Genomic DNA, 21,600 nt, shown 5'->3' on the forward strand with positions numbered 1-21,600 from the left:
AGAGAGACACATACAAATGTCCTGCCGGTCTCACATCAAAAGCAATGAAACTCTGAGGGTGTTATGCTAAAACTAGTGACCTAGTCAAAGGCTATTTTACACCAGCCTTTCAAGATCTTGTTTTTTGGGGCCAGTGTAGCAGGGAAGCATCCTGACAGCCTAAAATTTAAGAAAAATTCCTTTAAAAAAAGTGTCATTAGTGAGATGTGCTACAAATTGGACTACTAATGCCTAAGTGTTTCAACCTACGTGAAAACTGGTGTGTGTGTGTGTGTGTGTGTAAAGGGGGGTGTCTGATGAGGACAGTTTGACTTGTGAACACAGTCCAACATGACATCTGAATCTACTTTCACATTTTAGAATTATGTTGAATATTCCAATATTTCACATGAAAAGAGCCGAGCTGAACAAGCTAATATAATATGAATGTTTTATTGAAGTCTTTAAAAACAAACTGTAAAAAAAACATACACATTTAAACAGAACATGAAGGAAGAAAGAAGTGTAAATGGGTGGAGAATCCAGGCATTCAGGCACACAAACGCATGCATTCACACAACAGACCAACACGGTGGGGCCATCAGGGCCTTATTACAGCCACTTTACACTCATTTTATCTGCTTAGTAGCTTTAACAGCTTACAGACACACATCTCCCATTAGAAAGATAATTACAAATAAAATTAAGAAACGGTCACTGATGGGAGAAAGACAGCTGCAGGTCAAACACTCGGAATGTAAAAAAAAAAAAGGGGTACCAAGACTTGGGGGGGGGACAAAAACGCTGCATTTAGCACTCATACAACCATATTTTTAATACACTCAAAATACTGCTAGACAGTTATTATTAAACCCCTTAAAAACTGAAGGGTAATATTAAACTTTAAGTCTGCACTGAGATGAAGTTGTGGTGACTTTGCAAGCAAAACTTCTCATTTCACATTTTGTTTAAAAACAAAAGAAACATTTAAAACAACTAGATGATTTTAGGTGGTGTGACTGAATGAAGTAAAGTGAGAAACCAAACATTAACCAGGAGAGGTATTTAGTGCTTTGTTCAATTCAAGGGCACCCCGCCATCCCTTTTTCTTCTTCAATCGTGACTGGGGAAGAAAAAAAAAAACCCTGAAGGTTTTATTCTACCGAAACTGTCTTGGTGGATGAGCAAATCAGAGTCTTGCTTTGTTAAAGTCAAAAAAGAGGAAAAAAAACATCCTGAGTTCCATGTCCTCCATCCAGCAGATCAAGTCGTGGGTTTACTGGGGCTGAAAACGACACAGAGTAGATTGATGCAATTGTTTTTGTTTAAATTAAATTTGGCGATCAGTGGGTATGTTGTACCTGCTGTGGAGCAGCTGGCTGTCCAGGAGCTTGTCCTGCCTGTCCATAGTAGGCAGCCTGCTGTCTGTAATACTCAGCCCAGGCTGCGCTGTAGTCCTGCTGACCACCAGCAGCAGCTCCGCCTGCTGAGGTTGCTGCTGCTGTTCCTGGGGCAGCAGCTCCTCCTCCAGGTTGAGCTGGAAAACATATGCATAAACATCAGAGCTGTAGTGGCGCATCGATGATGTTGACGACTAGATTCTAAACAATCATCAACATCAAATCCGGTAGTCGACGCACACTTGTTGCATCCCCAGGGGTTTGTAAATGGGATGATTCTGCCTGCTTTTCCTCTAGTTGGCCCTCTCCGCCTCCACCATCTCCCTCAAATACAGAAGACCCGGAACAACGTCTGCTACCAGATCCCCTTCCTGTCGGGCCCGCCTCCATCACCTGACAATGGACAACAACTTCCGGGGTCAAAGCTGCTGTGCGCCTACCGCAGATGAAGGAAATCACCAGAATTAGCGTTTCTCCCCCCATAAGGGAGCTTCTTTCAGACATTCGAGGGGAGTTGTTTTTGTGGTAGCAGTCTCTCCTCCATGCTGGTCTGCTTGCCGGGTCTTTTTGGTTTATTTAAACTTGGCACTGTTTCCCCTACATAGACTCAGGTGTGGCCCTGCACTATGAAATCTCCACGGATCGTTCCACAGATGTGGAATGACCTACCAAGCACTACCAGAACAGCGGCTTCCTTTTCAATTTTCAAGAAACTCCTGAAGACCCTGCTCTTCAGAGAGCATCTTCTTAACTAGCACCCTCCCTGCACCCGTCCCCCCTCTCTACCGTCCACTCCTTGTTCCCTTCCCTTTATGATTCATAATGCTGCTTCACTGCCACTTAGGATTGACTGACTGGTGTTTGTTGTTAGCCTCAAGGGCAACCTGCTGGCTTCATTATCACCTGTAAGTCACTTCGGACAAAAGTGTCTGCTAAATACATAAACATGTGCAGTGGTGGCCATCCAGCCTTCTTCACCGGAGAAAGAAAACATGGCGAGTCAGCAACGTAGCTCAAAAGTTTGGAAGCATTATAGAAAAACAAAAGAAAGGGCCGTAGAGTTCAAACTGAAAAGTCCAACTCTCCTTTCACAGGAGCACAAGCATCTTCAGAGGAAGCACGTCATGGCGGACAGCAAAGAGTTGCTCGGTAAGTTTACCTCGTTAGCTGCTAACATAGCTGTAGCAACACCAGTAGTGGTGGTGATGTTATTACCTTTAGAACACGTTTGTATGTCACGTATTTTTGCTCTAATTACAAACACTATTTATTTCATCCCGCTACATTAGTGTTAATAACAGTGCTCCTCTTCAGTGGACCAGTTTGTTACGTGCACACCTCAGCAAGCTATCGTCCTGACCGAGACCATTTGTGAGCATGTTGGTCAGGAGACTTCTGTGCATGGTCGGTATCAAGGTTTCACAGACGATCAAGCAGCTCAACCCAGGTTAACCCGACTACTACCTACCAGACTGATCCCACTTCACCACCATCAGTTTTTCCCCTACGTAGGCGTCAGTGGTGGTGGAGGGGTAGGAGGGGGTTGATTTAATAGCTGTGGCGCTAGAATGTCAGGCACAGTGCCGTGCCTCACATTCTAGTCTAATCAATCCACCCCCCACCACCACCAACGGCACACGACACTGAAAACGTTCCACGCACTATTACCCCCTTCCTCGCTCTCATGGCAACAAAACGGTCCACGAATGTAACGTGACATTTACATATACACACATATACACACATATATACAAACGTATATATATATATATATATATATATATATACAAACGTATATATATATATATATATATATACGTTTGTATATATGTGTGTATATGTGTGTATATATTATATACACACATATATACAAACGTGTATATATATATATATATATATATATATATATATATATACAAACGTATATATATATATATTTATTTATTTATACATATATATATATATATATATATATATATATATATATATATATATATATATACACATATACATATATATATACATATACACAAACGTATATATATATATTTATTTATTTATACATATATATATATATATATATATACATATACATATATATATATATATATATATATACATATACACATATATATATATATATATACACATATACATATATATATACACATATACATATATATATATATATGTATATATATATATATATATGTATATATATATATATATATATATATATACATACATATATATGTATATATACATATATACAAACGTATATATATATATATATATATACACATATATATATTTATACATATATATACATATATATATATATATAGCACTGTTGCCTATATATATATATATATATATATATATACATATATAAGTATATATGTACGTATATATACATATGTACGTATATATATATATATATATATACATATATATATATGTATATATACATATATATATGTATATATATATATTTATACATATATACAAATAAATATATATATACATATATATGTATATATTATATATATATTTATACATATAAATTTATAAATATACATATATAAATACATATATACACATAATTATATATATATAAATATATATACACATATAAATATATATACATATATACACATATAAATATATTTACATATATACAGGGTTTCTCCCAGCGCTTTATAAGCCTGGCGGCCCGCCAGGCTAAGCGTCATGCCCCGCCCCTCCCCGACCACGTCCGAACGGCGCAGCGAAACTAGAGCCCTCCATCAGCTGATACTGGTGAGAAATAGCAGCAGAACGTGCGCAACCTATTTTTAGGGTTAGGGTTACCCTAACCGTATCCCATTTTAGAGTATCCTAGTGCAATAAGCTAAGCTTTTGTTTATGTTTTTGTTTATTTGGCAGGCGCTTTTATCCAAAGCGACTTACAATTCATAACCTACAGGGCATGTTGTGATCTGCGGGGGAAACCGGAGTACCCCGGAGGAAACCCACGCATGCATGGGGAGAACACGCAACTCCACGCAGAAAGGCCACAGCTGAGTTTCGAACCTGCAACCTTCGTGCTGCGAGGCAACAGTGCTAACAACTGCGCCACCATGCAGCTTTCACGAAGGACACGATTGCTGGGTTTCACTCACCTCGTCTGCAGCCGTGCGAAACTCAAATGGGGGACAGGAAGTGTTTTGCTCCGCAACAAAGCACAGAACATGGATGATGGATGAAAGCGATTTTACGGAGGCTTTGAATGAGCTGGCACAAACATGACATCACACAAAAATACATCTTCTTTTTGGTTATGACCCATATAGTTTCAAAAGTCACACTTATCATACACTGTGGAGGATTTACCCAACACTGAACTGATCTGCAACAAACTACCTTGTGCTGCCTTCCTCATATCACGCTGCAAACTTCCTGGAAGCTTGCGGCTACTTTATTTCAGGTTGGTTAAGCTTTCAGTGACGCGGAGAAGCTTTAAATGACCATCGTCTTGTTTTTACCTGGGTAAGTAGCGAGTTGTGCTATTTTAATTCATTAGCTCATGGTAATAACGCTAACGATCAGTATGAGCTAGGATCTGCTTATAACTAACTTTTTATGTCTTTTCAAATCTAAATTTCTGGTTGGTTTGTTTGATTTCAAAAAGGTATAAACGCCACGCTGCAACACTAAGCTAGCTGCTAAACACATTAGCACTCTGAAAGCTATTTGCAGCGAGGACACGTGGAACCAGCATAAAACTGTTAACCTGTGGTTGTTATGGCTGTTTCCAAGGCTGCGTTCACACTGCAGGCAAAAGCACATTAAATCCACTTTTCCTCCCTCATGCAGCCATTTCTGATTTTTCAATGCAAAGCTTTGAGGATGTTGTGAAATGTGACTTACTCATGCCCATCTTTTTATAATATTCCTCCCAAGCTTTTGTGTAGTCAGGCTGACCCCCGCATGTCTGTGCAGCCTGGCCCTGGTCCCCTGCAGCAGCAGGACCACTGGGAGCATGGCTTGCCATAGCGCCCCCTGGCTGCTGACCATAATATTGTGCATAATACGCTGCCCATGCTGCATTTGGGTCTGCTGCAGCCTTGTCTGATGAGCAGAGACAGAAACACAAAAAGTAAAATTAAATATGTTCTGCAAAGAATAAAAAAGATAAGTGCAAAAAAAAAGATGATCATCTACTCACTGGGGTCTTGGGGATTTGGGGTTGGCCACGGTTGATAAGTGCTTCCCCAGCCTTGAGGGCAATACTGGTGACCACCAGGTGGTGCTCCACTGCAAAAGCAAACAGACCTGTTTAAAAGCACAAAATGCGCATAACACCTAAATCTACCTTTTTTTTTTTTTGCTGATAACCTGTGTAGCGTTGAGAAAGCCATGGAACGCAAAGGTTAAGACACTGTGTCCCTCTTTAAACCACGTTGTACATTGCTGTTATTGTACTTACTGAGGAGCTCCACCAGGAGGCCCTGCATTATATGGATTATGATTATAGGGACCCATTGGACCTCCTGGACCAGGACAACCCCCTACTGGACACAACGGCTCCTGCAAAAACCAACCACAACACATTCATACCAAGATCGACCTGAGTAGGAGCAGGGTATCTGCAGGTTTAAGGGAGCCAAATTTAAGACTTTTTAAGACCTTTTTTATGGCCACTTTGACCAAATTTAAGCTATTTTTTAATTAACTTTAAGATATAATTTCCAGCTATTGCCTGGAACCGGTGCTAACCACGCCGTGAATGTGGGATTAGCCATCCAGTTACCATTAATGTTGCCATGTCTTCCCCATGGCGCAAACTCCCACTAGCGTGCTCATCTAAAAATAGCCCCCTTTCACAACCAACCGAATGTGTACGGTTCCGCTTACGCCAGTATCATACAGAAAAAATGCCAAACTAACTAGAAATTCACGAAAATTTTATAGAAATAAAAGAATCTTGTTTATTGGGTCTTTGGTAATTTAAGACCTTTGGAAACTATTTAAGGATTATTTGTCATTTTTAAGGATTGTTAAGGCCTTAAATTTGGAAAAGCTAATTTAAGACTTTTTAAGGACCTGCAGGTACCCTGAGGAGTAGCTGACTTAATTCACCTCAATCTTCTCTTCAATCAGATGTTTTGCATGGTCGATCTGCTGCGGAGATCCTCTGATGATGAACAGTTTGAAGTTTTGGTCACCGTTTGGAGGCAGCTGACGAGATATCTCAACAAACGCTCCAGTTTGTTGGTTAATAGCCTTGACATTCTCCCCTCCTCGGCCAATGACAAGCCCACATTTGTGTGCAGGGATGGAGAAGGTCACCTCTTCTCCTGGAGGACCCCAGTTCCCCTGTCCTCCGCCGCGCCCTCTGCCTCCAGACATCATCCCTCCACCTGGAAGGTCCTGTGAAGGAAACACCACATTCCTGGGAATTTAATGGTGTCCTCATCTCCAACATATAGACTTAACTTTATCGCCTCTCTGGCACTCACCCCGTGCTCGCCCTCCTCTCGAGCGCGGACGTTCTGCAGCAGCTCGGTAATTATTGAAGCTGCGTGCTGACACTGGTCTGGGGGGCCCATAATATGGGCAATCTTCTCAGGAGCAGTGCCATCATCTGCAATGTATCACACACAAAAACAACGAACGATCATTTGTGTTTGAATGCTGAGAAATAACTTCCACAATCAGAGCAGCCGTAAGAGTGTTTGTTCACCTGGTTTAAACTGGATTTTCACTCCAGCATCACTCTGGATCTTCTTAATCATCTCCCCACTGCGACCAATCACCACTCCCACAGACTGGCGAGGCACAGCTATCTGTAAAAGTAACAATCCTCTCATGGACGGTCCAAAACTATTAAAACAATAAGTAAAGCATGCTCAGCTGGAATTGTACTGCTCACATTTTAACATATTACTCACATCGATGCCACCACCGCCTCCCATCCTTGATCCATATTCATTCCTTTCTCCAAAGCCAGGATGATCCCTTTCTCGTAGGATCTCATTAACCAGCTCTTTAGCTTGCTATAGAAGTAAATCACAGACAGTTAGGAACATTCTTCTTGATCTCATTCACACCTAAACAGTACCTGCACTTTGTAGGGGTCGCCAATGATGCGTAGAGGTTTATCTACGTTGGACGGCTGTGAGGCATCTTGAATGAGAATCATCTTTACTCCAGCTCGCTCCTAGGTACACGATATGACAACAGTCTGTGTGAGAATGTCACACTGATAACGATGCTGGAAATCCTAAAAGGCAGGCAGTGTCATCACTTTGTTTCTGAAGTTTTAAAGCACAGAACGGATAAATCTCACCTGCAGCTGTTTGATGGTTTCTCCTCCTTTGCCGATGATGAGGCCGGCCCTGCCTGCAGGGATGATGATCTCCTGCATCGAACCCGACTGACCGTTGCTCGGCTCATGCCCCCTGGACACGATGTCATCTATAAAATCCTTGGCTCTCCTGGAAGCAAAATCCAACGGCAAAGGGACGACTCAATCACAGAAAATCCAACAAAAAAAGTTTATGATCATTTCTGTGCACACACAAATGTCCCCAAAGATCATCCATGTCTTAAGTTTACAGAATTTATTTTGCTGCCTCAGTGATTTGATTTAGAAACGGATCTAAGTAGCGATGTTCTTATCACGTTTTTCTGCTCCCAGTCTGACTCCGAGTCATTTGATTTTAAGAATCTGCCGATACCAAGTCCTGATCCGATACTATTGGGTGACCCCACCAGGAAAGTGGACCATTGAGCAGGGTTGATGGTTTATACCTTGACGTCCACGTGGCAGGGGGGACTAATTTACCATCTAATCGATTAGTAGGGCTGGGGGTAAACGATTATTTTTAAAACGATTATTCTGACGATTATTTTATCGAATAGTCGACTATTCTAACGACTATTTAGACAATTAATCTAATGATTATTTTTCTATTGCTCAGTTAATAAAAACCAAAAAATCTCTAATAGATTCCTCAAAAAAAATTGACAAATTGTTACTGTAAGAGAATAAACATTACAGGCCTTCCATTTTGTAAAACACTGCTTTTATTGTGTTGGTTGGTTAAGTTCTGGTGACGTGTAGAACTTGGGAGTGCAGGCTGCTGCCTGAGAGGTGGTTGGAGACGGAGTGTCTCCATGCTGCTTTGTTTTGGTCACTTATGTGCGTGAGGCGAGTGGTGTTACGACCCTTCCTGGGGAGTTTGGCTCGTGTGCAAAAAGGAAGGGACAATAACACATAGGGATGGGTACCTTTGACATATGAATCGATCCGGTACCAATTCCCGGTACCTACGAATCGATACCGGTACTTAACGGTACCAATTTTCGATACTTTTGAGTGTTTAATATTTTAATTCTCTTTTATAATTAAATATATATTTTTCTCAATTTATAACCACATTTGATAAATATCACGATAAATATTGTATTTTGACATCGTCTTTGTAGTTTTATAAGCTGATAATTAAACTGAAGCAAACGTCTTTACTGTGAGCTAAATTTACTGTGTATCTTCATTCCTTTTGCCATCTTTTTTCATTTGGTTTTTCCTACTGGGAAGTTAGAATTTCCAAGGAGAAAGCTAACGCACCATTAGTTGATAACAATGGTGGCAATGGAAGCTAATTTATCAAGCTAACGTTATCTTAAACAGTTTATTTAGCTGCTGGAGCAGATTAAAACGATGATGCCTCACACTTGAATCGTTGTCGCTGGTTTCATCTTCACCCAATCACTCGTCGCATTTAGTAAAGTGAAGCCAAACTTTAGAGCGCGTTCATGTTCTTCTAGTCGGAATTTCGGAGTTCCGAGGAGAAAGCGAACGCACCATTAGTGAAACGGAAGCTAACAAATCAAGCTAACGTTATCTTAAACATTTTATTTACCTACCGGAGCAGATTAAGATGAGGATGTCTCACTTAGATCGTTGTCGCTGGTTTCATCATCACCCAGTTAACCATCACATTTAGAGAAGTGGACCCAAGCTTTAGCGTGCGTTCTTTCTACCATGCTGCTGTTTACAACTGGCTCGCAGCGACCGATGACATAACGCTCTTGCGCATGCGCAGCTGTCTAGGCAAGTTCTCTTTATGAAGGACGGGTACCGAAACGAGGCACCATTTCAAATGAAGTGAATCGGTGCTCGGTCGGTACTGTGGAATTCGGTCGGTACCTTAAAAAGTACCGAATTCGGTACCCATCCCTAATAACACGGGATTTAAAAGTTAAAATGATGATCAGGTTTATTTACAACTACAAAAAACATAAATCTTTCCATCCACAGGTTGGGAATAATAAAACTAATTCTGCCTGTGGGGAATTAAAACAAAAGTACAAATAACTAGGGATGTCCCACTGGGCAAAGATTACAGGGTCCTGGACCAAAATAAGGATCTCCAAAGGTCCAACTCTAAACTAGGCGGTTAAATCAAACTCAAGGTGATATTTTAAACTAAACTGAAAACCCACAACACTCTAAATGTAATAAAAGGGAGATCTACACCACAAAAAAGATTAACTCTAAACCAAAACGTAACAGCTTATCCAAACGCAAGAAGCTGTTAGCGAAAATGCTAACAGTAGCTTTACCAACGTTAAGTTCAAGTTACAAAGTTTAAATAAACCAAAAACACCCAGCAAACAGACCAGCACGGAGGAGAGACTGCTACCACAAAAACAGCTCTCCTAATGTCTGAAAGAAGCTCCTTTATGAAGGGAGAAACGCTCCCGGTGATTTTCTACATCTGCGATAGACGGAGCAGCGCATCTGACCCCGGAAGTTGTTGTCCGTTGCCGGGAGACGAAGGCGGGCAAAACACGAAAGGAATCTAGTAGCGGACGGACATTGTTCCGGGTCTTCGGTATTTGGTGGAGATGTTAGTGAAGGCGGAGAAGAGGGCGAACTAGAGGAAAAACAGGCAGATTCCTTTTCTATTTACAAACTCCTGGGATGCAACAAGTGGGCGCGGTGCGTCGACTACCGGATCTGACGTCGACAAATTTTTAGAATGAACCGTCGACGTCATCGAGGCTTCGCTACAGCCCTACTAAACAGGCTCACATTATTTATTAGAAGGCCACAGTGGCTGCATGTTTTCTACGTGTCCCTGTTCAGACACAACTGATTCTATATAAAGCTGGGATTCTGGTTTTAACACAAGTTTCTGCTCCTCCTGAGAAGAGGACAAGATTGAGACGTGCTTAGCCACTTGTCCCAGCCTCGTCCTCAGCTCTGAAGAAGGAGCGACAGGACCAGGTGTAATGGGGGGGTTGGTCTGGGGGTCTCCCGCAGAAAGATTTTAGTTAGTAGATGTCATCTCCTGCATTCTAGTGCTTTTTAACAGGTTGTTTCATATATTTAAATGAACAACTTAAACAAGTTACGGTTTAAAAATACATCAATTATCAATTAAATAAGATCAATATAAAAAATAACATGTTTGGCTTTGGTTTGTTAATTTGTTTGAATGGTCTCATTTCAGAAATGTGATGAAGCATGACTTATTGCCCAATAATCGTAGCTGAATCAAATTGTGAGACTAGTGAAGATTCACACCTCTATTTGAAATATTGCTAAATTTTGTCCCAGGAAGTTACTGGTAGATTAGTTGCAGGACATAATACCCAAAGACTGGATTAAAAGAAGCCTACTATTGATAATAAGAAGCAATTTAATCAAACATGATATTTGAAGTTCCTAGTTTAAAAACAGGATTGAACTGAAAATACCAGAAACGTCAAGATCAACTTACTGTATGGCCTCTGGCGATCCTGTCAGAGAAATACTTCTCTCTGGAAGACCGGCGCCGTCTGTGAATTAATGAAATGGATCAATTTATCGTGCAGTAAGATCATTCTATCATGTTCATTTAAAAATGTATTTTATTTATCCAGATGTGTGGACTGAGAAATCATTTTCATTTACAACGACGATCTGGTCCAGAGGGAGCAGCAACAGACACATAGTCAGGGTCAGGGTTAAAGAAAAACAGGTAAGATGAAAACTTTTTTTTTCTTCCATTTTCGGCCGCTTATTCGGGGTCGGGTCGCAGGGGCCTAAGCAGGGAGGCCCGGACTCCCCACTCTCCAGCCACTTGGACCAGCTTCTCTGGGGGAATCTTAAGGTGTTCCCTGACCAGCCGTGAGACGGTCTCTCCAGCGTGCCCTGGGTCTTCCTTTAGGCCTTCTCCCACTTGGACGTGCCTAGAAAATCTCACCAGGGAGGCATCCAGGAGTAGGGTTGGGCATCGAGCATCGATTGAAACTGGTTCCAACTGTTAAGTTTTTCCCGGAATGGCTCAGTTTTTTTTTTTTGATTCCTAGAATGTCGACGGAAGAGGAATCCGCGGCTGATCTCCATGAAAAATAAACGTGATCTGTAAATTGTGATCAACGCTTTTCAGAGCTGATCACACCAGCTGTCTGTGTGCAGCACCGAGTCCCCCCTCCCCCACCCGATGCGCAGCGGCCAAATATAAACAAACGTGTCTGCCGGACTTTTACTCCGTGATGTCAACTTTAACTCCTGCAGCGTAGAGGGAACTTGTTGGTGGATTTAATAGAAGCTTTAAAGAACAAACTCTGGACGGTGTGAGGTGAGTTTGTCTCATTGCAGAAATAAAAACACACACAGAGCATCAGAAGGCTGAACAATAACCTGTAGAATAATGAAAGTCATCCTGCTAGAGCAGCTTCTCTGTGGTGGACCACACCAGCAGAGGCTACAATAAATAATAATAATAATCATAAATAACATTTTTTATTTCCTTTCTGAACTATTTCTGTTGAGTTTTAATGTTTAAAATCTGTTAGATTGTTACTGACAGCAGCTACTTTTAAGTTTCACTTCCTGTTCTGACTGAATGCTGCTGCAGCATGGAGGTGTAGTTCTCAGTCATCCTGGACATGATCATCCTGAGAGTTTTAGCTGAAAACAGCTGGACGTTTCTGGATGTGTTGGAGGCATTTAGCCTCTCATCCCAGAGGCTTCTTCCAGACTTTGATTGTGGTCAGAAACAAACACACTGTTTGTGCTGCAAGTCTTTTTCTTTTTGTCTCCAATCATCATCTGCAAAAAGCAGAGATCTGATCCTCAGGCCACCAAAACAAATCCCCTCAACACCTGGGCTGCACCTAGAAACCTTGTCCATAAAAGTTACGAACAGAATCGGTGACAAAGGGCAGCCTTGGTGGAGTCCAACTCTCACCGGACACGAGATAAAAACATACAAGATAAAATCAGATTAAACAGTTAAACATAAGGACAAAGGACTGTTCTCATATATAATATGTAAACGCAATCAGAACAGACTAAAACAGTCTTTAAGTACTCAGAAGCAGGAACATTGATCAGAAACTATTGGTCACCATGAATTATTGAAGGTAGATAATGGAAATTAGGTAGTGAGGGTTAGGGTTTGGGGCTGATTGGTAACCCTCTGTTCTCACTGTTTGTGTACGGTGTCGGTACAAGATCTGCTCGGGTGCAAGATCGGCTCGGGGTCCTTCGACTGCCGATGACGTCAAAGTACGGCAAACCGACTCGGACAAAATACACTACACATCTATACTGTTGGAAAGAATTTAGCAGTTTCGTTATTAAAATAATGTTTCTTAAGACGTAAGTTTGTGTTTATAATGGTATTTGTAAAATAAAACACTATATCTTATTCATAATGTTGAACTCTTCTTTGAGCACATCCCTTGAAGAATCATAGGTATTAGCAACACCTGTGAAATTGTATTGGCAGGAAAGAAGTGTGTCCCGTTTATTGAAGTATTTTGTGTTTAGAGTTTTTGACGTCTTGTCCATGCGTAGTTCAGTAACGCTCATAGCTGCTAGCCAAAACTCTGGAGTTAAAAGTTTTCTGGCTTTACTAAAATACCTGTCTGTACTTATTTGATTCATGGTATTTTTACTTTCTATTAGACTCCAAATGTAATCATTTGGCACATTTCTAATTCATAATTTGTAATAATGTAATCGGCGATATTAGCATTAGCATTCCTATGGGTTTTTCCATGTATATTAGCATTGCGCCAACCACTCGCTGCCAAATTGCAGCCTTTGAGATTAGAAAATCTTTTGTCGCATCGCAATTTAATTGCACATGCAGTTAATCGTTCAGCCCTAATATACATGCAGCTCTATGCTAAAAGTGTATTTTCAAAGAGGTAATGATGGATTTCTTTGTAAAAGTTGTCCATCTTTCCAATAGAAAGATTTGCATGGACCAACGTAACGTGACGTAACGTGATAACAACGTAACGTGATTACGTAATTCCGTAAGGTTCATGTTCAGCCAATCACCTACTTAGACGTCATCGGCAGTCGACGGACCCCGAGCCAATTTTGCACCTGAGCAGATCCTGTACCGACAACGGCTCAAGATATACAATACAGGCCAAACGTTTGGACACACCTTATTCAATGTGTTGTTTTCATTTTTATGACCATTTACATGGGGAGATTCTCACTGAAGGCATCAAAATTATGAATGAACACATGAGGAGTTATGTACTTAACCAAAAATGGTGAAATAACTGAAAACGTGTTATTTCTTCTTCTTTTTTTTCTTTCAAAAATTAAAGCGGCCCTCTGCTCTGATTACTGCTTTCTTTGCATTCTCTCAATGAGCTTTAAGAGGTAGTCACCTGAAATGGTTTTCCAACAGTCTTGAAGGAGTTCCCAGAGGTGCTTAGCACTTGTTGCCCCCTTTGTAAATGGTCATGAAAATAAAGAAAACACACTGAATGAGAAGGTGTGTCCAAACTTTTGGCCTGTATTGTAACTTCTGAACCACGCCACAGACGCCTGAGAAAGTCCTGTATGTTTGAGCCTGCTGAGCGAGATGTTAGGGGCTCGACACACAGGAGGCGCCAAAGGACCGCGATCAGCGAAATTCGTCGCTGTTGCTTTTATTACCTGACACACGGGAGGCGATCCGCGCCAGCGGCAAAGCCGTCTACGCGTTCTGTTCCATGGAGAAATCGAAACTTCCGTTGTTTTGTTTGGCTGTGTCAGGTTGGAGGGAATTAAGGTTATTTAAGCGGTTCAGAGTTTAAAAAGTGGTAGATATGATGTTTCACAAGGTGCTGCTAGAGTCATGTGAAATCTTACTTCTGATTTTACTATATAAAACATAATACAGTGATCCCTCGTTTATCGCGGTAGATGTGTTCCAGACCTGGCCGCGAGAGGTGAAAATCCGCGAAGTAGGGACACCATATTTACAGTATTTATTTAACAGGTACATATTCAGTATTCAGACTTTTAAAACCCTCCCTTTACATAGTACTGTATTTTTACTTTTTTTTTTATAGTTTTATTACAAAAAGTGCATTTTATGATGAAATTGATGAAAAAAAAAAAAACAGGAATTTCTTGATATTTCGCATAGAAAAATACCGCAAATCGGTGAAAAATACCGCGAATCGGCGAATTTCCCTTGAATAAGGCTCCAAACAAAAAATCAGCGAAGTCGTGAATCCGCGATAAACGAACCGCGAAGTAGCGAGGGCTCACTGTAATAATCAACTTCTCCTTCATGTTTGCTCGGAGGTGTACGGAGCATCCTGCCCGCTCATTGGTCAGTGAATGAATCCTCCGTTGATTGGTCCTCGTCCGAGCGACGGCGATGAAAAGTTGAAAATATTTCAACTTTCTGGGATCGAGTCGCTAGGTCGCCTGTGCACGACACTTGCACGAGAGCAAAATTTCATACGCACGTTTTTCGCGTTTCGCTTAGTAGGAGGGAGACCCGCGATTATCGCTTTGTCGCGCATGTCTCATTGAAAATGAATGAAGGAGAGGCGATGTCGCCTCCCGTGTGTCGAGCCCATTATGGTCTACAGGTGGTGCTGCTGGTGGTGGTTGGAGGGACCGGTGGCGCCTGTGCTCGGCAGCCTCGCCTCTGTCAGTGCACCCCAGGGCAGCTGTGTTACATCGTAGCTCATCACCATCAGTGTGTGAATGTGTGTGTGAATGGATGAATGATACACTGTAGTGTAAAGCGCTTTGGAGTCCTTACTCTGAGAGGCGCTATACAAGGGCGGGTCATTTATCATTACAGAGTCAAAGGCTTTAGCCAAGTCGACAAACGCAGCTACACAATATTCCTTGTTGTCAATGACACACGTGATGTCATTTAGCACTTTAGGTGTTGCAGAGACACATCCATGGCCAGTTCTAAAGCCGGACTGTGTAACGTCCAAAAGGGTCAATTTTCACCTATGTATTGACCAACATAGTGACCTTTCATCTACAGCATAAATCCACTTTCTATTTGGCCTAAAACCAGAAGGTTCTTCTCAGTGCGTGTTTACATACAGAAGACAAAACATTCAAACTAACATTCCCTTCAGAGGTTCCTGCACTCTCAGTGAAAGCCAGAGGTGAACATTATTCATTCTGAATAAGTGAAGACTCCACGATTTTAGAGTTTTTAGAGTTCAAACAAACTCCTTTGACCTTAAGTCAAAACCTTTCTGCGACGCTGCAAGTAATTACAGACACAGCTACTTCAACACACACACATCCACCTTGGACACCTAACCCGCAGACCCCGGGTTGCATCTCATGGCCGGGGAAGCTGAACTCAGAGGAAACTACTAATCTCTGACCAAACCCTAACCTAACCACTGTAGCATTCAGACTTTTCTGTTTACAAAGTAAACAGATATTTAGCGGCAGACCCAAAACAGATTGAAGAAAACATCACGGAAAAAGTCCGAAAACATTAACATTTATTCACCCGTGAGTGAAGGAGTACAAAATGCGGAGCAAACGTGGACCGAAACGACGGGAAACATGGGTTTAGAGATGGCAACCGCATGAAGAGGTGGAGGAGAATGAAGAACAAATTTGTCCGTGTTATAAAGTCTCTGAAATACATAAACACATTAGTAAATACACTAGCGGGGACCGGATGCAGGAGTGTTTTGCTGGCAGGGTACCACAGAAAAGCGCTACGCCCTCAGTTGTCCTGGCGGGGATTTGCAAATTGAAATATCAAGAATGTTAATTATAACAGCTACTCCCAATTTTTTTTAAATGGAAGGGAAAATATCAACTATAAGAGCACACAAACACAAAAATGTACAACAGTCAGGGACAAACACAAACAATAGACTGGTAGGACTGCCATTTTGGAAAAACCCAAAGCCCAACTCACCATGAGCGACTTGGACTTTGCAGCCAGAATCTTGTTGTATTTTGTTAATTTGTTCACCCCCTCTGCCGATGACTGCCAAGAACCAACAGTAAAGGTGTTTTCAGTATAAACACACACACACACACACACACACACACACACACACACACACACACACACACACACACACACACACACACAATGACTTAAGAGAAGCATGAGCTTGTACTCACTGAGACCAACCATGGCATCAGGCACTCTGTACTCCTCCGTAAGTGCAGAGGGCCTGCCACTGCACACACATGATGTGAAAATAGTTGCATTTAAATGACCTTTCACCATCACCAGAATGTTCTTCATGTAAAATAACATCTGAAATACCCTCTTACCTTTGTTGGGCTAAAGCAGCTAACTGAGCTCCGATAGCTGAAAGAAAAAGAAAAAGGACTGAAGAAGGACCAAACCAAAAACCCGCTCCAGTAAAATAGATCTGTAGTGAACATACACATTGATGAATCTCTGTCGCTCTGTGATGCTAATTTCTTGGCATCTGGTTCATCTGAAAACAAAAGACAATCAATTTGAGTGACCATTAAAATTTTTTTTTAATATTTAAAAAAAATGAAGAAAATTTTTAATTCTGATTTCTAACCTCCTTCTTCAAGAGATCGTTTTTGTGGTGTAAATGGAAAACTTTCAGCCCCTCCGTTGTTCGTCACCGGCAGTGCTCCCTCTCCACCGATTTTAGCTGCAATCTAGAAAATAGTAAATAGAAAGAAGAAAGAAAATGATCTTTTATGTAGCACTACACCAATAATATATATATTGGTCTAGGAACGCTTCGTTGGAACCTCTGCAGCCCCTAGCAGGATTCTGGCTGGCCAATCACAGCTCTCTAAGAGGGGTTTCAAACACAGAGAGTAGAGATTGGTCCATAATGGTGGGCCAATCACAGCACTTTATCCACTTTGTGGGCCAATCAGGGCCCTCTATTCATCTGGTGGGCGGGATGATGCAACGGAGTGGAACAAGATGGCGACAGCTCGTTTGAAACGGCTTTTACATCCATTTTGGACTTGGGCTTTATTAAAATCAGGAGCAGATAGAAGTATTTAAGTCTTTCATTTAGAAAAAAGGATGTATCTTCACCTTCTTCAACTGCGGATCGCCTTGTTTACCAACAACCGTTGCGGTGAGTAAGTCACCTTGCTCGTTGTCCAGTAGCATGCGGAGATTGTTTGAAAGACAAAAGTAGAACACGCCCCACGACCGAGAGCCGTCAATGGAGCGTTGCCAGACTAAATAAATATATTATTTAGTCTGGATTGCCATGCTAGATGAAGGTCACACCAAACCTGAACAGGTGAGTTTAAAGGAGACCACCGAGTCCACTGATTTCAGGCTCGGGGGAGAGAGGTCCAGAGTCTGGGGGCCACAGCAGCAGATGATCTGTCACCTTTGACCTTTAGCCTGGTGCTGCACAACCAGTAGGCTTTGATCACTGGACCTCAGGGACCTACTGGGGGTGTAGGGACTGAGAAGATCACCAATGTATCATGGTGCTTGTCCATGTAAGGCCCTAAAGGCCAGGGGTCTCATTTATCAAACATTGCGTGGAATCCTTGCTAAAACCGTACTTAAAGCTCAGCAAAAAAAATGTACTTACGCCAAGCAGGTTTGTGATCTATCAAACATGGAGTACGCACAGCTGCACGCAATCTCCGCTTCAGAAATCGGAGACTAACGAGAATGTTTCTCAGCTGCATTTTAGTCACATCCCGCCCTCACCACGCCCACTTACTGCCATAAATAGTCAATGCAAAGTGCCTTGTGGATCTCATGCATATGCATAAGCCGGCTGTTGCAGCGCTCCACCAGTGACATGGCGACCGTAGATCAAGGCAGATCAAGGAAGCGAAATTTCACAGAAGCAGAAGTTGAGGTACTTGTGGGTGAGGTGGAGAAATGAAAGGAAGTGCTTTTGCAAAACAAATAAGAGAAACTCCACGGAGTGGCACAGCGTTGCTGAAGCCGTCAATGTTGTGAGTTCTTCAGAGAGATCTGTGGCGGATATAAAAAAAAAATGATCCAATCGGGATTTGATCCCCAGACTCCCAGGTGAAAGTCACGTGCGCTAACCAGTCACCCAAATGGAGAACTCCCTTGTACAAATAGCCAGGGCGTATGATCAATCGGGTCACAGTGACAGGACACACACACTGTCACAGATGCATGGCATTCTGTCTCAGTCTGTCCCGCTGCTGATATTCTGCATTCCATATTCTGCACTTCAGGCTGTGTGTGTGTGTGTGTGTGTGAGTGTGTATGCATGTGGGGGGTCTTATTCTGTGTGAAAACGAAGCAGTACAAGTGATGATGCTGCAGGATTTCATAATGTTATCCTTCTCAGCAGCAGCACCGCAGGTGCTCTCCATGTCCAACATGTGCGTAAGCCAGGTCCTTAGTCAACTTAAAGTTGCACACATTTTTCCGCAAAATTTTCCTTCATAAATCCCAAAATTTGCGAGGAAAGTTGCTTACGCAGTTTTCCGACCCTGTTTTGTGCCGAAGCAAGCTTGATGAATTAGGCCCCTGAACCAGGATCTTGAAATGAACCCTGAAGTTGACTGGCAGCCAGTGAAGCTGGAGGAGAAGTGGGGTGATGTGGTTGTGTTTGGAGGACTTGGGTCAGAAGCCGAGCACAGGCATTCTGAACCACCTGCAGACGGTTACAGAATCAAAATATGCTTTATTCCAGAGTCTGTTTTTCCCTCCAGAACCCCCTCTTCAGTTTTGTTTTTCAGATTTAAAAATGTTAAATCACAAAACATGCATATGTGCAGCAACAAAAAACAAAAAAATAACAATTTGGGATAAATAAGTAATGAAACGTTTTTTTTTTTTTTACATAAGGCTCTAGATTTATGTCTAGATAAAACCAACCCAACTCCATCTGTTCACAGCAAATTTTTTCCAGATTTTATTGCACACATGTGGAAAAAGTGCCTACAAAAATATTTAATCCAGACTTTATAAATTGGTCTTGGAAAATTGTTTTGACTATGGTCCATTAAACGTTTTGTTACTTCCAGTTAACCATTGTAATGCATTGTTTTCTATATTAATTCAACAAATTAACGACTGTACCATAAAACTAGGGCTGCCACGATTAGTCGACTCGTCACGACTTGTTTTAAATCTTAAATGTGATAGAACAGAATTATTAATCTGGTAAATAAACTAACTTTAATATCTTTTATCTTTATGGTAAAGCAGACCCTCAGAGCTGTCGATGGTCCCCGACTGCTGACGTGTGGACCAGCCGTGCTACAGGCGTACTTTGGTGTGTCCTGCTATGTCCTGGGTTAAGATTGGAAGATGAAGCTCTTCAGCCATGCCACCATGCCTCTTGTGTATACACGTGATGTTTGGTGTTAGGCGCCTACCTCCACCTGAATGTAGCATTTGTATTAACGGGTTACAAAGTTAATTAATGATGGGTATATTAGAGCATCCTAGTGCAATAAGCTAAGCTTTTATGAATGGCACGATTAGTTGACTAATAAAATAGTCCAATGAAAACCATGGAAAGAAATTGTAACATATTAAAATATATTGAAATGATTTATGTATGCAATTTTCCATTATATTTGTGATATTGTAAATATAATTATATTATGCATTACTTGCATAGGCAAAAAAAAAGGCCAGTTGAAATATTCTGACAGACAAAATAATAGTTTTCGTACCAATACTAGAGTTTTCATAGATAGAGCTGACACATACAGATACATCCCTCCACTTGGACACATCTGACTGCTCAGTTATAACAGTTTAACCTGTGGGTTATTTACTAACTTAACGTTATATCCATCGGAGCTCTTGGCCAGAACTGTTCGTTGCTAAATGTGTTGTAAAGGCAGTTCAACAGCTCAGTTAATCCGAATAGCTTAGCTTGTTTACTATTACAATAACAAATAAAACTGCTAACAAAATGCCACTGCATTTACATAAACAAGATATCTGGGTGTGGATTCCCAGTGCCTTATTTCGTTTACAGTTCACTTATTAACATTAGACTCTCAAATGAACAGAAATGTCATTTAGCCTGTTAGCTGAAGCTAGGCGATAGCTAGCTAGCTAGCTAGCTCTACGGTGCCTCCGCTTGTGGCCGAACGCTGAGTTTACCTGTCTGGCTCGCTGTACCGCATCCGCAAACGCGTCTTTTTTCACCCCAACGCCGTTAGATGACAGACCGCCGTAATCAGACATGCTGCTCTAAAACAGGTAAACAGAAACACCGGGAGCAGACTGGTGTTGCTTTGTCCGGGTCAAGCTGCGCAAACGCGGGAAGGTTAACAACAGCAGACTGGGGACATGAATGTGAACCAGCACGCCGGCAAACTTCCCTGCTCAAAATTACCAATGAGAGCACTTCCTCCTCCCGAGGGATTTCTTCCGCAGACACTAATCTGGTTAGGGTTATCCTCGTGGTTTAAAATATTGCCACCTACAGGCGGGAGTAGCGTAAAGCATGCTAATTATTGAATAAAAGCTCTTATTAATCCCACAGTGGGGAAATTTACCTTCTACAGCAGCACACACGCTTAGAGAAAATAATAAGATTACAGGTAAACACACAAAGGCAATACGCTATTAGTGTAACCCTCAACCACCAAAAACAACGCTGGGCTTCCAGAACTGTGCAGCAGAAGGGACACAGACATACTTTATTACACTGATGTTGCTGTGTCACAGGATAATAAAAGTACCAGTTAAAGGTGAACTATGTAAGAACTGGACAGTAAAATAATCACTAAACAGTTCAATGTGTCTATCACGTTGCAGGGAAGGTTACAATGACAAAGAAATTAGCGTTTAAATGCTCTTGGATGGCCACTATTTTCTCAAGGACTTTGTCCAGCGCCTTGGGCCCCCCTTTGAGAGTGGTGGAAAGCGCTATATAAATAAAACTGGATTGATTGATTGATTGATTGATTGATTCAAACTGGAATGCTACTGGCTGAATGAGCTGCTGGAGCTTC

At 41.6% G+C, this 21,600-nt stretch overlaps 1 protein-coding gene across 1 annotated transcript; it reads right to left on the reverse strand.

Moving 5' to 3' along the window:
• Positions 1-1,042: 1,042 nt before the first annotated feature.
• Positions 1,043-20,959, reverse strand: khsrp (KH-type splicing regulatory protein). Its single transcript, XM_015942134.3, has 18 exons — positions 20,744-20,959; positions 17,208-17,310; positions 17,061-17,114; positions 16,945-16,981; positions 16,789-16,847; positions 16,577-16,648; positions 11,156-11,213; positions 7,711-7,858; positions 7,483-7,581; positions 7,313-7,417; positions 7,105-7,207; positions 6,881-7,005; positions 6,501-6,791; positions 5,848-5,948; positions 5,587-5,675; positions 5,289-5,489; positions 1,341-1,516; positions 1,043-1,264 (listed from the first exon to the last, which is right to left on the reverse strand). Exons 1-18 carry the CDS (start codon positions 20,825-20,827, stop codon positions 1,256-1,258), a joined length of 1,914 nt encoding a protein of 637 aa, XP_015797620.1. The 5' UTR covers positions 20,828-20,959; the 3' UTR covers positions 1,043-1,255.
• Positions 20,960-21,600: the final 641 nt, after the last annotated feature.

This window comes from Nothobranchius furzeri, chromosome 6 (genome assembly GCF_043380555.1).
Source record: "Nothobranchius furzeri strain GRZ-AD chromosome 6, NfurGRZ-RIMD1, whole genome shotgun sequence".
In the NCBI taxonomy this organism is placed as follows: domain Eukaryota; kingdom Metazoa; phylum Chordata; class Actinopteri; order Cyprinodontiformes; family Nothobranchiidae; genus Nothobranchius; species Nothobranchius furzeri.

What these genes read in the sequence shown, in the direction of transcription:
- khsrp (XM_015942134.3), bottom strand. Translation starts at nt 20,827, where the DNA reads ATGTCTGATTACGGCGGTCTGTCATCTAACGGCGTTGGGGTGAAAAAA. An exon ending in GCGACCCCTACAAAGTGCAG is followed by an intron (nt 7,418 to 7,482) that starts GTACTGTTTAGG and finishes TTACTTCTATAG; the next exon opens with CAAGCTAAAGAGCTGGTTAA. An exon ending in GAAAATCCAGTTTAAACCAG is followed by an intron (nt 7,006 to 7,104) that starts GTGAACAAACAC and finishes GATACATTGCAG; the next exon opens with ATGATGGCACTGCTCCTGAG.